We start from the raw sequence: 19,711 nt of genomic DNA on the forward strand, positions 1-19,711 counted from the left end.
AAGACGTTGTTTTTTTGCATTGAAATAAGACTGAAAAAGTGGGGGTCGTCTTATATTTGCAGTCTAAACGTTATACTCATTCACGACGCTAGATGGCGCCAGATATCATTGAAGCGATGTTCTGTCATGACGAATCTCAGCTACTCTCAAGTTTAACAAGTTTGCATTATTTTATTGCAATATTTTTCCTTATTTAGATTTGTTTCAAGACTACAGTTACAGTTAGTTACTCCATTTTGATGGTTAATGCAGTTATTGCAATTTTGTTATTTTATCACAATAGATTGGTTTATTTACATTTAAAAAACCAGAAGCCATTCATTTACGAATGTGATTGCACTTTAGTTTACATATTTAAATGTTCAGATATTAAGATTTAATAAGCTTTTTCTCCCAAATATATTGTTATAATCATTTGTTTCAGATGTACTGTAATTATTTTCTGTATAAAAATTAATTTGGTGTTCAAAAAGTCTTTTTTCAAACTTGAGTCTTAAAAAAAAAACAAGGGGGTCGTCTTATAAGCAGGACCATCTTATATTCTGGCCAATACAGTAAAAGGGCTGGCAAAAACAACACTGGTCAGAAATGTGTATTCATGTTTCACAATGAGGTGGGCAAGAGTCACTCACCCCTGTGTCGGATGTCTGCTGAATCGAATACGCTGTACTGTCCCAGAGGATTCACAGCTTCCAGCGTCCAGTTACCTTCCCAGAGCTCAGAATTACACGACTTTATCTCCATCAGGGAGGTCTCTGCACATTTCCTACACAAATAAAAACTCATTATTATACCATTTGAGTTGATACTGAGGACGTTCTCCACTGGGCAGTATTTAAGATTTGACGTGGAGTAGCGCACAAAGTACCTGTTGTTCAGTGAGAAACGTGTTCTCCTTTTTCCATGTAATCGCGTGTCTCGCCTGTTCCACTGGCACACTGCTGACACCAAATCGTAAGTCTCGCATTTAAAATCACTGAGCAGAGGTGGATCTGAAGATTTAATAATAAAGAAATGTATTAAGTAACTAATCAGAAACACTGGGGGGAAAAAGCAACTCATCTGCAACTGTAAGTTAGCAGACTGGTATTTATAATGGATCAAATGTGAGGGTCTTTCCAGAATTGAGAGCACATTTTACATCCCACCAATCAAATTTCAAAGGTTACGCATACAAAATAATATTAAGACATGCAGTTTCTGAGTAAATGTACTTGTTCTTAGACCAAATTTAAAGATATGTTGGATTTGACATCAGTTTTCAAAAAGAATTCAAATTTATGGTCACCCTTCTATTTTTTATATATTTATATATTTTTTTGCCCTGATTAAATGTCTCACTCCAAATCATGCAACCGTGCAGAATAAGACAATAAGGCATATATTTTTCCACAACTGACTGGCAACCAGTTTAGGATCTACCTGGCCTCCTACCCATGGTTAGCTGGGATGGGCTCCAGCATCCACTTGACCCTCGTGAGGATTAGCGATATAGGAAATGAATTAATGCATGTTTTTTTCTTTACTTACATAGATAAATTGGTCTTCTAGGTCAGCAGTAGCAACTCCAATTACTAGCTTCAACTCATGAGAAAAAGCTAACATTAGTATGGATTTGCAAACATATTACTGTGATTACAGAACATATTGAAACTACTAAAATCATCATTTGATTTAAAAAAAAAAAAATACAATTGATCTGTAAACTGAGTTAATTAGGCCGTAAGACCTATTATTGACAAATAAGGAGCAGCAAATCGGGAAAGTCAAAGCGAATTTCTAAAGAATTTTTGAAGCCAAAATGTCCTTCAATTCTGGAATAATTGTGATAGAATATTTTATCCCTAAACAATGTGGTTTTAAGGTATCAAAGAAGATGACATGAAAAAGCACATTTAAGCATTAATCTCACATCCAACAAAAATCACAGCTCCAGCCATTCCACTATTCTCGATGTCCTGGCAGAGGACATTGGTCCCCCATATGATAGATGTAGGCTGGTCAGTCACCGTCACGCTATAACTCCGCCGGCTGAGCCGTGTAGCGTTCTGAGCTACGTCACCGTAATGGATCGATCCGAAGCGCAGACCTTCTGCAACAATGCAACAGAAAGTGGTGCTGCTCCCTGCAAGCACAACTCTATCCTGGGGGTAAAACTGGAACTTGGCATTAGTGGGCAGATCATTTCCTGAAGCAGGAGACACAATGGGAGGAAGGCAATCAATCAAGAGCACAAATCTATAAATGTTCTATATAACGATGGCACAGAGGAGACAGCAGTTCAACCTTGAAGGATCTGAGCGTTACTCCAGTCACTCGTTGCTGTCCCCTCTCTGGAGCGGATTTGGACAGACAATGAGGTACATTCCAAAGGTTCTGCAGATGTCCAATTCCACTCGTACCGACCATTTGTCTTGTTCACAGTCAAATGAGTGTCCTAAAACCGAGAAAACAAGAACGTTACCAAAGTGGACGGAGAGAGTCATACAAGAGGAGCTCTGGGATTAGTCACACCGTACATAATTTATTGCTTTGGTAAATCCAGACTGATGCCAGGTTTCCACGTATGGCCATTTTGTTATGTCCCAGTGAAAGTACAATGAGTCAGACTTTTGTTTTTTATCTGATTAGACATGCAATGCACTCTTCCTATGATTTATTTTGATCAGTGTACAAATAATTAATGTTCATGGGTGAACTCAAAGACTTCATAATGATATTGACGCGACACATTCCCCAGACACTGTCACGCCTTGAAGTAGGGGACCGTCCCACATTTCGCTTCAGTCAATCGAATTCGGTCGCAGTTATTCTCAAACACATGCAGCGATCCAATGCCAGATTTAAGGTGAAAAAGTACGAAAGCTGTACCGCAAACAAACAGGAAGGATCGTCTCAGGAGTGATTTGTTCGAGGATTCAAGTTAATTATTATATTTTTCGTACAATGCATGCATTCTGAAACGTTGTGAAAAAAAATCAATGGGAGAAATTAACCGCTACGGCATTGGCATCATAATTTGCAATATATACGTAAAATAAATGCTACCTTCCCGTTTTTTTGCTTTTAACCAAGAATCAAGACTGTTTTACTGTTCATATCTATAAAGAATTTTCAATGGATAAAGCTCTTTGTGGTAATAAGGCGGTGCCACAGTGGCTTAAAGACTAGCAGCACATTCGACATATTTACAAAAAAAATAAATGCTAACTGCCCGGTTCTTTGCTCTTTCAACAAAGAATCGAGACAGTTTTACGTCCATATCTATAAAGAATTCAGGAATTTACGTATTTATTCACAAGAATTTTCAACGTAAAAAGCTGCTCATGGTGATAAGGCGGCGCCACAGTGGCTTAAAGACTAGCAGCACATTCGACATATTTACGTAAAATAAATGCTAAATGCCTGGGTTTTTTTTGTGCTTTTACCAAGAAGCTAAACTGTTTTACTTCCATATCTATAAAGAATTCACGGATTTAAGCATTTATTCACAAGAATTTTCAACGTAAAAAGCTCTTTGTCTGCGTTTCTACTCGGTCAGCTTTGATGGCGATAGGCCCCCTATTAATCGGCCCCGTGCCCCGTCAATATATTATGAAGTCTATGGTAAACTGGACAATATTTGAGGTGAAATGATCAATTCAAGGAGGTAAATTTAGTTAATGATCAAATATTGAAACAGAACGGTGGAACATAATCGGTATCGGTCCTGAAAAACCCATATGGGTGGATCTCTACATTTGGGGGGGAACCGTACAAGTACTACACACGAAAGCATGTAACGTGTGCAAAATTGCGCTAAATTAGGGTTCTAGTAGTAAAATTACCACTGTTTAACAACCATGATAAGTGTTTTAGAAGGAGCCCAAAACAGTATAAAAGAGAAAAATAAAGTGGCTCTCACATAGAAGACCGTTTCATTTAGTTCAGGCCTTAGGATCATGACATCAAACGTTGTGACGCTGCTTCCCAACCAGGATAAGGATATTTGCTGCATGAGCATGTTAGTTGTCAGGGTCACTTCCTGGGGTACAGTCAAGTCTAAGGAGAAACAAGCAAACACATCACGTGCTGCATCTGCTATTTCAAGTTCAACCTAATCTGCAAAAAAAAATATTTAATGTCTATTGAACGTAAAATGAAGATTCTCACCATTTTGCGCATGAATGTGTACCACTGAGAGGAAACAACAGATGAGCCAGACAGTCCAGTGACTGTCTTGTAACTGAGGCATGGCGAGTGACTGTGGTCCTTTGCGCTACAGCAGCACCATGCTGAAAGCAGAGCAATCTGTAAGAACATTAAAAAATATATATTTTAATAATAACCAATTTTAGCCATTTACTGTAAGTCTTGGAAAAAAACTGGATAGTTTCTGTTTTGAATGAGCTGGATGTTTGAGAAAAACGATTGTTCCCGCACATCAACTCTTATGTTAACTGGAAGAACCATCACTCAACAAGCAAGCGTACCAACCTGCTAGAACAAGCAAGCCATTGAAAAAAATACACCCACCACAGTATTTGTACACCTGCATGTGCACGATGAGATCCCTACTCTAACTTGTACAGCAAAGACAAGCACCAAGACCTAACAATCCTACCCATCCATCTAAGCATAGGCATGTAACAATGTACTTTTTATGTTGTTCGTTCTTCTCTTCTTCTGCCCACTTCTTTCCTTTCTGTTCCCCCATAAGCCCTTCCTGCTTGCTCCAAATAAATAAAATGTAATGAACATCCACAATGGGAGTACTGTATATCAAACTCCCATGTGATACATTAAAACTGTTCAGACCATAAGGACACTCATATTCCTATTCTCCGTGTCTAAGCAGCTGAACAGGACAGGTTTTTAAAAAAATCTCCATGTCCATTTATTTACTCATGAAATATACCAGAGTGTGAAAAGCAAAAAAAATCTGGAATTTCTCGAGTATAAAGCACCTTTTTTGCTTGAATAATTCATCAATCATTGGTGGGACATATAATACTGTATATAGGAAGGAGCAAAATTAAGAAAATTCATTCAGGACCCAACATATTTTGGATTTCATGGACGTTTGAAACTGTCCCACCCTGTCACACTCATTTGAACTGAGTTAAGGGCTCAGAAATTGCAGTGCTATGCAAGAAATGAGTTATCTGAATGGGAAAAAACAATTGTATTTGAAAAATTACTATGCCTACACTACTGTACTTTATTTTTGCAATGTTGAGAATGTTGCAACATCTGAAACAGTGGTTCTAAACTGGGGTTTTATCGAACCCCAGAGGTTTGATGAGTAAGGCACAGGGGTTCGCTGAAGGTTAAGAAACGCAGATCCCTATTTTGTGCGTGGACCAAATCTAGGCAAAGTGGTGTTTAAGACTGGTTTGCACTCACTTTAGAGGCCTTATTCAATTTCTTTCATTCTTTTCATTTATACATTTCCGGACTTTTCTGAGCGCCAACAACTTCTAATACTGTTGCTTTTTTATTTATGTTTATTTATGTCCCGAAAATCATGCTGAGAGGTATCATCAAGTATGTGCTGGTCGCAAAATGCTAAAATGATGCGTTCCTCCACGTTGACAAAGTGTGGCGCGTGGATATCAAATTCTGGGTTGGTCAGTATCGTCACACCTGATTAGTCAATCAATAAATCCATTGCTGATTGTTTGAAGTGCCAGGTGACAGTGACAAAAATAGAAAAAAAATTGCATATTAATCTAATTTCTAAGCAGTATACTGATGTCAAAACTGATGGATAGTAAAATATAGTTTCGTAAGTTTGTATTTTTTTCTGCATTTATTATGAAAGTATTTATCGGTTAACCCAAAACACTCTGCGCTGTACAATCAGGGACACCGGTGTCTCCTTGATTTCTGTGGGCCATAACGTCTGTTGTACTTGTCATAAAGACGTCATTTTTGGCCAGTATACTGAAAAAAATGGTGGATTTACTAGTAACAATGTAAATTTTACTTAATAAAAGTAAGTGCAAATTGTTATAATGATTTTATCAAGGAAATACACCAGGTTTTTTTTCAATGTATTAGACAAATAGTAGCTTTTTCATTCTTTCATGGCAGCACTGTCGCATCGTAACCGAAGTTCGAAATTCGCGTCAGTGGTCGCCATCTTGCATCCATAAAGTTTTAAATCCTCTCTCTGCAGGAATAATTCATTTTGATCATAATTATATTGGAAGTAAGGCATCACAACAACAAGGCAGGGGTAGAAGAAGGTGTGAAACACCAGGAGAAGACCATCCAGCCCGTAGGAGGAGAGTTCAAGCAGTAAATTATGCAGAGTCTAATAAGGAGTCTCCAGAAAGAGAGGTCATGCGAGAAGTAGAGCTAGAGGCATGAACAGACTTCTCCCAGATGTACAAATGAATAGAAAATTTTTCTAGTTCCATCATAATAATATTGTTTACAAACTATTGTCAAAAAGTGCCATTTTTGGAATGTAAATTACTCCGTGCTCATTTGCTGAACTTCTTATCAACTACTTATCAGTTGTCAAACCTTACTGAGATAGTTATCAGTAATCAAGCAATGTGTGTGATTTTCCATATTCAGCATTAGAAGTTCTTCAACTTTAGATCATGGCACAACCCTTTCATGATTTAGGAATAGAAATATGTACAACAAGGCATGTTTGAACAGTTTTGTTTCAGTTTATAAATACTCATAGAAAAATCAACCCCTAATTTCACAAAAAAATGCTCAGCCTTTATAGGGTTTAACAGTGAAAATTAGACGAATACTTTGCATGTTTATTTACAGTGTACGCCCATGAATCCTTTGCTTGCGCCCCTAAAATTTTAAGTTAGACGCCACTGTGCTCCTAGTAAAAAATGTTAGTCTGGAGCCATGTAAAGAGAAGAAATATTTAATAACACTTATTAACACTTGAAAGGAGCAAAACATTCAGATGTGTCTATTAAAAGTAGGGATGTCACGATGCTGATTTTTATTTTTTTCTTCCGATCCAATTTTTTTTTTTCAAGCTATGTTTTGCCGGTACAATCCAATACCTATATTTTTAGAGCAGTAAAAATAATGCAAAAAATAATGCAACCCAAAAACATAACAAAACCTATTTTTTGTATTAAACAGAACCCTGCTGGTATCTCCTCAAAAACGTTCTTTTTACAAGTATTACAAAATGCTCTGTTACTACAATGAGTTTATTGAGAGACTGTCACTCAGCTGGCGTATTTGCCTAGTTGTATCATTTATAGCAGCCGAAAAGCACAACGGTACTGAAAACACGCAACAGTGGAGATTGGATCCAATCTTGTGACCAAATCCAATACTCCAAAAACAGCCATATTGGGCGCCATCACTGATTACAAGGCAGTTGACACAGTTTTTTCAAGCAGGGATGCGCTTGATACGAGACCGCTGACGTTTCTTAGAGAAGCAAAAAAGGAGATGAGACAGAAAAAGATAATGAATCACTATCCCCATACCTGGTTCAAATGAGAACGAGGAGGGAGGGAGAGAAACCGGAGTGTCCTTCCATCATGTCTTATCTGACAACAGACTGCTAAATAAGATTCTTTCCAATGCCTGGCAACGGCCTAGCAGCCAGCCTTGACTTGATGGCCTAAAAGGTGTGCACTATAAACGTTTTGGGTTTGGTCTGAACCAAACAGGGTAGGTATGAATATGCCCCTAGACTCCCCCATCAGGGCAATAAATTGTTTAACTTTTAATATTTTGTTTTTATTAGTTTTATGAAAACGAACATGCATGGAACCTTGACAGTTAATTGGTGATTTTAGCGCACAGGCTGCCTCACGATGAACCCCTTATGCCCTAGAAAAATTTCATGTACTTAATGGAAAATATTCATTGCAAAATTCCACTGACGTTTTCAACAAACACATTGCACGGCCCAAAGTAACGAAAAATCAATTTGCTCTACAAGTCCAACAAAACTATGTGCCAGTCTGGTAGGACTTATGTTGTTTTTAAAAAATCGCATCAAGATAAGATAAGAAAGAAGAACACAGTCCAAATGGAAAGAGAGGTTTGAGAGATTGGCAGTAAAGTTATGGATGATGAGAAGCATCAACTCAGATGACATAAACAGTATTTAGAGCCTTGAACTTGAAGAACTTATTGAGTCACCAATTCTCGGATTTGTTGTGTTCAACTGTAAGACAGGTGCTGTAGCTTTCTCAATGGACAAGCTTGGACAAGCATGATAAATAAAGGAATACTCTCAGGTACTACTCAATCCATGATTGCAAAACACCCCAGGCCAGCATTTGGATATAAAATCATTAGCTAGTGGTTTCTTCTATTTGAAAAGGATTTGACTGTGTTACAGTGTCGTTTTTGGCAGCCCTTTTAATTTTCATCTTCGTCTTTTGAACGAAAATACCTATTAGACATATTTTAGTCATTTCAAAATGGGTTAGTTTTAGTCGACAAATACTCAAGCAGTTTTCGTCATCTTGTAGTCGAGGAATACTCAAGATGACTTCATCTGCAAAAATTCAAAAGGTTTTAGTTGTTTTTTTGTTTGTTTTTGGTTTGTTTTTTTTTAAATGAGGGGGTTTCAAAAATTTCAAATCAAAATTGTTTATAAATAATTTATACAGCATACACATTAAAAAATTGATGCAAACTAGGCCTGTGCAATATATCGTTTGAATATTGGCATCACGATTAGAGCTGTCCCGACTAGTCGACGTTGTCGACGTCATCGATGACGTAAATGCGTCGACGGGGAAAAAAATACCGTCGGCGGGTAATGACGGGTTAAAAAAAATTACATGCGGATAAAGTTTAGAATGGCAGGCGCTCGCGATACAAGCGGTTGCTACTGGCACCCCCAAGGGGGCCGCTGTTACTTCAATGTGACCGTCGTTGTCAGATTAAGCAAAGAGGAAGAAAGTGGGCGAGCGAGCGAGAGAGAGGGAGCGAGATCGGCGAGTTGGAAAAGTGCGCGGGTAGCGCCGAGTTGAGTGGCTCCATCCCCCACGTTTTTGTTTTGGTCACTAAAAGTATCCTTAAAGAGCCATCCAACGCCTCTCGGTGTTTTTATGCACGCCGCCACCTTCCCGAGGAGGAAATCGGACGAACCCAGACAAACCGACGACAACGAGCCGAGTGAATCGCCGGTGAGGAGTTGAAAACACCGCCAATTTCCAAAAAGGGCAGAGATGGTTACACGTGAAAGCGGCAAAAAGCCAAAAAAGCGGACCAGAATAACCACAGCCTGGAATTATTTCAAGGAAAATATGGAGGGTGCCACTGTGTGTACTCTTTGCTAAGCTGAGCTCGCATACCACGGTAGCACGTCGGCTATAAACGAACACTTGAAGCGCCGTCACCTAAGTATAATTTTCGAAGACAACAAGAAACAACAAGCTAGCGGATTGTAAATCCATACAACTCTCTAACCATTTTTTAAATGGAAGTTGCCTTTATGTGCGTCGTATCAACGCGCATTTTTATTTAATAAAATAATTAATATAATTTTTTTTTTTTTTTAATTATTATTAAATTTATTAGGATCATGGAAGCTCCCACTTAGGGAAAATATATACATATATCCTGTACATACATAATATAAAAAATATATATGGAAACACCACTGGCCTGCTTACTGTAATCCATGACTGCACTAATGTTAGTTATTTAAAATTATAAAGTTTTACATATAGTAGTATACTATAAAATTAATACTATATATTTAATTTTTGTTACTGTGGGTATGTGTGCCTTTAATTCAAAATAATTGTAATATTTCAGTGTGCCCTCTACTTTATCTATTTTCAGGTTAAAACAAACAAAAGTTGAACAGTTTTTCCCCTCCCCCAAAAATGCGGAATGCGCACCGGAAAGAGCATCTGAACTCACACAAAGTATTCTGAAAATGATTGTCCGGGACACTGCAATTCATTTTAACATTTAGAACAATATAGACAATGACATACCGCAAAAAGAGTAAGAAATGTTTTGACTCCTGTTAAAAAGGTGAAGTCACAGTGTTTCCGTTTACATTTTTTTGCACCAGTTAATGCCAGCAGCATTTGACCTCATTGTTTGTGATTTATTATTGATATTTATGTTATTTATTTATACGTTAATAAAGAATTTAGGTGTTCCAAAATGTTTTTTGTGAATTAATAAGCTTTAACAAAAATTTCATTATTAAATTAGTAAAAATAATAATAATAATAATTATTATTATTATTATTATTATTAGAATAGTCGACTAATCGTAAAAATAGTCGGCTGACTAATCGGGAGGAAATTAGTCGTTTGGGACAGCCCTAATCACGATGTGCGCATGCGCAATAGTCCTATCGCAGGATGTGTGATTGTGAACACGTAAACTAAAGACTAACTACATAACACGTACAATAAGCAAATGTCACGCATTGTGAACGTATGAAAGAAACTGACACATTTTCGTCTCGAGCTTGGCTTGTGAGACAAAAACTGGCTATCGTCTATGTTGCAGTCACCCAAGACACGTTTTTATCTCGTCATTGTTAAGTCATGAAAAATATGTTCGTCAACAAAACGTTATCGTCATCGTTGACAAAAACAACAATGCTTTGTTTAGTTTTTGTGTGTTTTGTTTTACTTAAAGCAGCACCTACTGATGAAAATCCAAGTCAAAGCGACACATAAATATAGTATGGTTGTCAGGACTCAGTGTTTCTCTAATGCACATGTGTCAGCACCAGGATGGTTTCTGAATTGGTTGCAAGCTTGGTGGTCCGCCCCACATAAAAGCAGAAAACGCCTCGCCTCACAAGTCACCCCCACCACATCCAATGAACCCAACCTGTGATTGGAAGCTGGACAATGAGCAGTTTCTGGGAAAAGCACCCAAGAAAACTGAGAGCTTCAAATGCTTGCAACACACAGACAAATCAATATGTGTTTGCAGGGCAGTGGACAGTAATGCGACCGCAAATGAGGAAAACAACGAGAACGTGGTCAGCACTCAAAAACCAAGCTAGAGCTTGATCTGTATTCCAACAGTGTTCCCGTTTTAGACAAGACTTTTTTTCTTGTCTCACCAACTTGGACGGACGTTTTTGCCCTCGACCATTCAGAGCTACGGGAAAATGTCAAAATGCTCTTTATAGTGCAAACATTTCTCAGAAACCAAATTTGTTCACGGCTTTTTGTCCACTCGCTTCCCAAGGAAAACAGGAGAACACTAAGACCTTGTTACCACCTAAAATGGTTTCTAACATTTATATTCCAGCCCTTCTACTGTTTTTTTTTTTTTAATAATTCCTCAGCACAGACATTAAATATTGCATATGAAATTCCTAAAATTGCACAGCTCTTGACTATGATACATTCCACCAGGAGTCTAATAAAATTAAATACAATACAGTCCTGAAAACTGGTTGACATGTGATTTGTTCCAATTAAATGATCTTTTATTTGTTTTATTATCCGGTTTATCAAAATTAGACAACTGCAAAATTTAACTTATACTTTACGAAAAAAATTCAGTTTGAAATAGTGTCCTGAAATGATTCTCAATGATGCTTTTAGAAAATTAACTCGTCAAGTGCGATATGCCACAATATGTTTTTTATTTTTTATTTTTAAATTTGATGAAAAAAACAACAACAAACAGCTTTCCCCCCTCACTTTTCTCAGTCTTATTTGCCACATAGATAAACCAAGTGTATGCAAAATTATCTTAGCTAGTGAAACACCCCACCCCCAAAAAGAAACTGTTTAAAGCCAAACACTTTGGGAAAGCTATTCTTTCTAAATCAAAAAGAATAACAAATGATCCTTGTAGCACTTGTTGCATTTTGTTTATATAGTAACACAAGCAGATTCATGTAATTATCTTAAACAAATTGCCATAGAATTCTCAACATTGTTTATCACTTTGGCTTCAAGACCAATTGAAGGTACCATACAGCAAATTAACTACCATGAAACTTTGACCCAATTGGCTGCAAAGCAAAATATGTAAAAAAAATATTGTAAATTGTAAAGTTCACTTTTTTGTGATAATAATTTCTTCAGTTACTGCTCCAGTTGTTTCATTGATTGTTAGTTATGCTATTTAGTTTTCTTTCTATGTGGTCATTTAATTTTAGTTTTGAGGTGTGGTGTATAAACACAAGGCAAGTGCAACTAGAACAGTGGCGGATTTGTTAATGATCGAAGCCTTCACAGACTGATGTACTCAGATTGTTCACAACACAGATCTAAGACTGTTTCAAATTGATTTATCATTTCTCCTCTATCAGGCATGCTTGTTATGAGACATCTAGAGGTCACTTAACCGTGACCAGTAAGTGCATAACAGCTACAGGCTTGTACATTTGCTTTCTGCCCAACATATGACAATGATGGCGATATGAGATCCTCATGACAGTATATTATTTTATATCGTTTTGACGATAAATTTCGTCATATTGTATTTCACTAGCTGATTCCATTAAAAAAATAGTAGACTGTTGACTCAATTATTTTGCAACTAGCAACTAATTATTCAGCAACTTTTCCGGGACAAGTGAAAGACAGAACAAGAATTTGAAAAGTTACTGGTGAGAACCACCTCTGGGAATTTTCAACCCACCCAAAAAAATGGAACGCGCACATCCAACGCCTCTAAGGTCCTATTTAGCAACTTTTTATAACATTGCTCGTCACACAAATAATTTTTCATTTGTGCTACCAAAGTCTAATGTTTAGGGCAAAGATGCAGTCGTGGCAGTTTCGAGGCGTCAACTTAGAAAACCACCCAGAATTTCGGCATGTACAAGGCTATTGGTGGTGGATATGTTTTTGTGCTATATCACACAATAGGTTTTTTACATGAACCCATCAGGTTAAGGTAGCAAATAAAAAAAATGTGAAAAAGAAAAAAAAAAAAAAAAAAGAAAAAGCCAAGAACACACAAAGTTCCTTCTTAAATACTACAGAGAGAACTAAGCTGATGTGTCTCGTGATGGTGGTCAAAAAAGCTTTGAGATTAGGGCTGCAGCTTTCGATTATTTTAGTAGTCGATTAATCGATGAACTAGTTAGTTCGAATAATCGAGTAATCGGATAAAGAACATGAAAAATTAAAATACCTGAGCTGAGCCTCAAACGGTATTAAAAAAAGATCTATGTACAACAAAAGAACAATTGGCTAACTTACACAGAAAAAGTCCGCTAGCTTAAATGCTATAAAATGCTAACGTGTTGTTTTTTTTTTACAATGTTCTTAACAAATGGTTCAGACACATAATCTCACAAAAAATGGCAAAATGCCAATAACCTAAATTATGAATGCATTAAAAAGATCAGCTCAAACAAAAACTTAGCTTACGTTGGTCTTAACAGGAAGCAGTTGGATTCTGCCATATGAAATGAGGCAGACCAGAGGGCAGTGTATCCACGCTAATCAATAAAATTAAATGCAAACACTTTTAAAATAAACCATTACAACGCCACTTTAATTAAACGAATACTCGAAGCACTAAAATTTAATTTGAATATTTTTTTCTAATCGGATACTCGAGTTAATCGATTAATTGTTGCAGCACTATTTGAGATGCTTCTGAATTGTGAAAACGGGACAATTAACGGCCTTGTAAATCTATATTACATACTTCAAATGTGATCTCCACAAAGGAAATGAAGATACACACTAACTTGATAGGTATGTACTGCACTAACATGCTGAAAATTGAGCCACCACAATCCAGATTTTGTCTTTTGAATGGGAACTGGAGGATGACCGGATGTTTTCGGAACGAAATAACTTAACAGAGTTGAGTGTGACTTTCTGTGTGGGCCTGTGTGTGAAAATGCCAATGCGCTGACATAACTAGTGAAAGGCCATCCAGTGTAAAGCTGTAGCACTCAACCAGTCCTTCCTTCCTTCCTTCCCATTCCAGTTTTTTTTTTTTTTTTTTTAAAGCATTTAATCATACAATACACTGGCAACAGGAAACCTACGAAAGTGTCACTAGCTGATTATCTAAGGAGGTTTAACAGTTGCCCTTCTAACAATAAACCTAACATGGCATCCTATATGAACATAGCTGCAAGCGAATAAGGAGAATGAAACTACAGGCTAGTGTAACAGGAGCTGCTGTCTGTAATGGTCATTTACTTCTCCAAGTTTCCATTACCAAGAGACACCAGAGTGCGGTATAAAAACCTTACTGACAAATTCGTTGTAAACAGCCTTGACATTATACAAAGGCAAATTTATACTGCTCAGTGGTTGCATATGAAGGATTTGGGGAATCTAAATGTGAACATTTCAGACAGTTTGCATGACAGGTATCATATATGTTTTTTAATATTTTGCCCTTTTTAGTGTGACTCAATTGCTACATTTACATGGACAAGATTTTCCTAATCCGATCAATTTTCAGATAAAAATTATGATCAGATGCACTGTTTTCAACGACACTTAAAATATTGATCTGATTAGGATTTGCGTGTTGCATGCAAAACGCGGTCAGTTTGAACACATCTTACAAAAACCCACAAAGGCAAAAGGGGAAGATAGAAACTCCGCATAGCAAGGCCGGAGCCCAGAACTGAATGCTTGGTCAAAGAACTGTGAGCCATCACGCTAACCAGTCAGCCACCTTGCAGCTCATTTTGTAACAATGAGAGATACAGTATTTAATTATTATTTAATTATTTTATTCCATTATTTGTCATCATTTTTGATACAGATTTATCAGGGTTGCTTTGAAAATCCCCAGAATGTCTCTTTTTCAAGATATTTTTAGCTGGTCTTTTCAAGTTCAGCTACTTTGTATCATGATTCAAATTGTCAACCCTTACCAGCAAAGGCAGGCAGTCACTTCACAGATCCTATGTTTTATTAGTAAGTTCTTCCCTAAAAGGCAGCTTTTTTTTCCTTACAACCATATTTATTGCTGAATCAATGATTTTTTTCTTCCCATCACATCAAATTATTTCAAATCGACAGTACAGAAAATTGAACAAAACTGAATCAAATGATAACGATTCAGTTACCGGTGTGATCAATAACATGTCAGATAATGGTCAAACATATTTTTGGATAAGTAAATAGATGATCAGTCTAGTGCTGCAACGATTAATCGATTAAGTCGAGTATTCGATTAGAAAAAAAGATTCGAATAAAATTTTGCTGCTTCGAGTATTCGTTTCATTTAAGTGGCGTTTTAATGGTTTATATTGAAAGTGTTTGCATTTAGTTTTATTGATTTGGGTGGATACATTACCTTCTAGTCTGCCTCCTTTCACATGGTTGAATCCAAGTGCTCCCTGTTAAGACCAACATGAGCTAAGTTTTTGTTTGAGCTAATGTTTTTTTTAATGCATTCGTAATTTAGTTTAGGTATATTTAGCCTATTTTTGTGGGAATATGTGTCTAAACCATTTGTTAAGAGCATTGTAAAAAAGTTAGCATTTTATAGCATTTAAACTAGCGGACTTTTGCTATGTAAGTTAGCCAATTGTTCTTTTGTTGTACATAGATCATCATTTATTTATTTTTTTACACCGTTTGAGGCTCAGCTCAGGTAATTTAATGTTCCTTATCGGATTACTCGATTATTCGAACTAATGGTTCATCGATTAATTGACTACTAAAATAATCGATAGCTGCAGCCCTAGATCAGTCTGCTTAATGGTCTCTACATCATCCATAATTACAGTATCAAAAAAGTTGTTGTGATAATCAAATATTTGATGAACTGGTTAACAATAAATCAATTAATTGTTCCACTTCTAATGTAATATATGAGTGTGCCTTATACCTGCTCAGTGTTTTTGGTCGCACGTTGGAAATTTAAAAAAAAAAAAAAAAAAATGTCAATGAATATGTTAACTGTCAAGTGCCTTGCAATGGTAAACTAGCATTTTAAAATATATATCTGAATTAACTTTTTAAAAATATACACAGTATTAAAAACAAAATAGAGCTTTGTTCAACATTAAGACATTATGATCCAAGTATCTAAGGTTGAAAATAAATTCCACAAACAAACCAGTCAGCATTGCATCATGAGAATAAGATTAGCATTAGCATTAGCAAGCGGTCAGCAGCAGTAAAATGTCGTGACTTTTAATTCACAGAGGACAGTGATGGGACGGGGTCGCATCATTCTTCTGGATAGATGAAGTATTAAGTATTAAACGCATTACTGTTTTTGACGCCATTTGATATGAAACCATCTCCTTGAACAGCATTCGCACATAGAAACGCTGCTGAAATGACGTTTGAGGGGATCAAAAGTGGGCCGCCAACAACAAGGCATGGGGGACACCCGACAATATCATTTAACGGTTATTATGAGCTCAATTTGGACACAAATCATACCTGATGTGGTCAACAGTGCGTTGTGATGTCAGGAACAACTTAATCCAACGATTGTCGCGGTGATTTCTAAGTATTTTGTGTGGGACTGTCTTGGACCCGCGTTGTCTGGCAAACCCAATTCCAATGGATAGAAAACCTGTGGGTTGGGATTATGGGAACGCAGTTTTTGATTGGCACTTCAACGGACCAATAGGATTCGACAAATAGAGCCTGGAACCGCAAGAAAGGGCGTTGTCGCGGTGCATTCAAGTACGATCGGAGAAGGGAACGACAACTATTGACTAGTTCCAGGGGCGCCGATAGGGGCGAGGGTGAAGGGGAAGGACTCTAAGGGCATTGACAGGGGCCCATTACTAGGGGCCGTAAGTAACAGTATACTTTGTACAAAAATATTACGAGAAATATATAATTTAAGGGAAATAATAGCCAAAATGATCAATAAAAATGTGTAGGTTTATGTAAACAGCACAATTTTTGTTTCACTGGCCATACAGGGGTTCAGTAATATTTCTTTTTCATGGGCCCAAAATTCCTGGCATATTGTGCTCTAATTCAGTTTTGTCAAATGTACGGCCCTCGGGCCAGAATCAGCACCACCAGGGGGTCCTATCCAGCCTGTGGGGTTGTTCTGCCTGTCAGGCACGTTATAGCTCTTTCATACTGTACATAGAAAATCACATGCTTTTATTTTGACATTTGCGATGTAAAACAGTAGATTTCTGTGATCAAGTGCGCACTTTCGTATCCGTATTTACCTCCATTCATCCACCTCCTTGCAGTCAAAGTGGATAGGATGCTTGGGGCCGTCAACAGAAGCCAATGAGTTACCAAGGAAGTGACCCAAAACCAACTGGAAGTGATGTGGAAATGCTAGTGATGTGTTCGTGAGGCCATATGAAGCGTGTAGACTCAATGACACACTGTGTTGACACTATGTCGATGCTGTGCCATTGTATACTGACACCTGCTGGACATCAAAATTCGATCTGCATCTTCTAGGCATGCACAATATATCGTTTCAACACCACCATCGCAATGCGTGCATGCGCATTAGTCCCATCCCAGGGCGTGTGATTGTTTTTTGTTATTTTAATGTAAACTTTTGTTTTTCTTCATAAAAGCAGAAATTGTGCAGAGACATGGCTTCCTGGGTCCCTTTTGTATACACCAATATATATCACTCAAAGATAAACCCCCCCTTAGCCTGGATTAAATTGTATAATATGAATAATTAGTGATGTCCCGATCACACAGTTTTTCACCCAAGTCTGAGTCACCACATTTTAAGTCCCGATCTCATACCGAAAAAATAGTTTTTCTTTTTGGCTTTGACGCTCACGCTGCCAAGAACAGCCTCTCACTTACACAATGAATGAATTGCCACAGCACACCTCAGGCAGTGTACCAAGCTTAACGATGATTAGCACGTTTGTGCCTTTGATTGTAGATTGCCAGATCAAAGCTACAAACTTGTCAATCATCATTAACTTAAGGTACCAAACGCTAGCTGCACTGGTGACCAAGAGAAACAGTTTGGTTGCACTGCTTGGCAGGAGGGAGGGTGAGAGGCTGTCCAAGCATGAAGCAAAAAAACTTAAAACCCGATACTTTTCACCCGATTCCATTCCTCTTAAAAATGGCGCGATCGGCCCGATTTCTGATCAGTCAACCTTGTTGTGATATAGAGCTATACAAATAAAATTGAATTGAATTGAATTGAATTGAACGTGGTCACAGTAAGTAAGAGTAAACCAAAGTCTTCCCAAACATAACCATTGAAGTCATCAAGTGAAAATTATTCTACTTTCAATATCGCAATATATATTGCAATATATCACAACCCCCCAAAAATTTGCAAAATGTCCGTTTTATCCTGTATCGTTCAGTCCTATCATCTTCCAGTACCATTGACACTCCCGACGTCTAATCCATTTGGAGTGGAATGGGCGATTCGCCCGGTCCCAGTCAAAATGAATTGGACTTAAGGCGCCGTTGATGGCAGCCAGTGAGTGAATTTATTTGGCTAAAAATAAAAGAGGCCAGCCAACATGAGATATAATTGCCATACAGTGGTATGAAAAAGTATCTGAACCTTTTGGAATCATCACATTTCTGCATAAAATCACCACCAAATGTGATCTGAGCTTTGTCAAAATCACACAGATTAAAAAACAGTGTCTGCCTTAACTAAAGCCACCCAAACATTTATAGGTTTACATATTTTAATGAGGATAGTATGCAAACAATGACACGGGGGGGGGGGGGGGGGGGGGTAAGTGAACCATCACATTTAATATTTTGTGCCCCCCCCCCTCCCCTTGGCAGCAATAACTTCAACTAGACACTTCCTGTAGCTGCAGATCAGTCTAGCACATCGATCGAGACTAATCATGGCCCATTATTCTCTACAAAACTGCCGTAGTTCAGTCAGATTCCTGGCATGTCTGGCATGAAGCGCTGTCTTTAGGTCATTCCACAGCATCTCAATGGGGTTCAAGTCTGGACTTTGACTTGGCCACTCCAGAACGTGTATTTTGTTCTTCTGAAACCATTCTGAAGTTGATTTCTTCTGTGTTTTGGATCATTGATTTGTTGCATGATCCATCCTCTTTTTAGCTTCAACTGTCTGACAGACAGCCTCAGGTTTTCCTGCAAAACCTTTGAAGTCATTCTTCCATTAATGATTGTAAGTTGGCCTGGCCAGGGCCTGAGGCAGCAAAACAGCCCCAAACCATGATTCTCCCTCCTCCATCGTTCACGGTGGGGATGAGGTGTTTATGTTGCTGAGCAACAATGTTTTTTTTAGACACGAGTGGCTTCCTCCGTGGAGTCCTCCCTTGAATACCATTCTTGTCCATAGTTTTACATATAGTTTATGTGTGCACAGAGATATTGGACTGTGCCAGTGATTTCTGTCAATCTTTAGCTGACACTCTAGGGTTCTTTTTTACCTCTCTGAGTAAGCTGCGTTGAACTCTTGGCATCATCTTTGATGGACGGCCACTCCTTGGGAGAAAAGCAACAGTGCCAAACACTCTCCATTTGTAGACAACTTCTCTGACTGTTGATTCCAGACTTTTAGAGATGGTTTTGTATCCTTTCACAGCTTTATACAAATCAACGATCCTTGATCGCAGGTCTTCAGACAGCTCTTTTGACCGATGCATGATGCACATCAGAGAATGCATCTCATCAAGACATTTCTTACCAGGTGTGTGTTTTATAGTGGGCAGAGCAGCTTTAAACCACTCATAAGTGATTGGGCACACACCTGACTTATATTGTTTGGTAAAAATTGGTTTCAATTGCTCTTTAAGTCTCCGTAGGCAGCGGGTTCACTTACTTATTTTTCCCCTTTCAGTCATTGCTTGCACGCTAGCCTCATTAAAAC

At 37.8% G+C, this 19,711-nt stretch overlaps 1 protein-coding gene across 2 annotated transcripts in view; it reads right to left on the reverse strand.

Moving 5' to 3' along the window:
* The window catches only part of lifra (LIF receptor subunit alpha a), a 33,438-nt gene extending 16,960 nt beyond the window's left edge, over nucleotides 1–16,478 (reverse strand). The window contains exons 1-7 of one of the 2 annotated variants that reach the window (XM_057831573.1): nucleotides 16,321–16,478; nucleotides 4,153–4,290; nucleotides 3,905–4,041; nucleotides 2,287–2,437; nucleotides 1,913–2,188; nucleotides 869–992; nucleotides 633–766 (exon numbers count right to left, since the gene is read on the reverse strand). In XM_057831573.1, coding sequence (XP_057687556.1) covers nucleotides 633–766; nucleotides 869–992; nucleotides 1,913–2,188; nucleotides 2,287–2,437; nucleotides 3,905–4,041; nucleotides 4,153–4,234 — 904 coding nt within the window. In that variant the 5' untranslated portion in view covers nucleotides 4,235–4,290; nucleotides 16,321–16,478. The remainder of the gene's footprint in view (nucleotides 1–632; nucleotides 767–868; nucleotides 993–1,912; nucleotides 2,189–2,286; nucleotides 2,438–3,904; nucleotides 4,042–4,152; nucleotides 4,291–16,320) is intronic. The other variant, XM_057831574.1, reaches the window with a different exon arrangement.
* Between the last annotated feature and the right edge of the window lie 3,233 nt (nucleotides 16,479–19,711).

This window comes from Corythoichthys intestinalis, chromosome 3 (genome assembly GCF_030265065.1).
Source record: "Corythoichthys intestinalis isolate RoL2023-P3 chromosome 3, ASM3026506v1, whole genome shotgun sequence".
In the NCBI taxonomy this organism is placed as follows: domain Eukaryota; kingdom Metazoa; phylum Chordata; class Actinopteri; order Syngnathiformes; family Syngnathidae; genus Corythoichthys; species Corythoichthys intestinalis.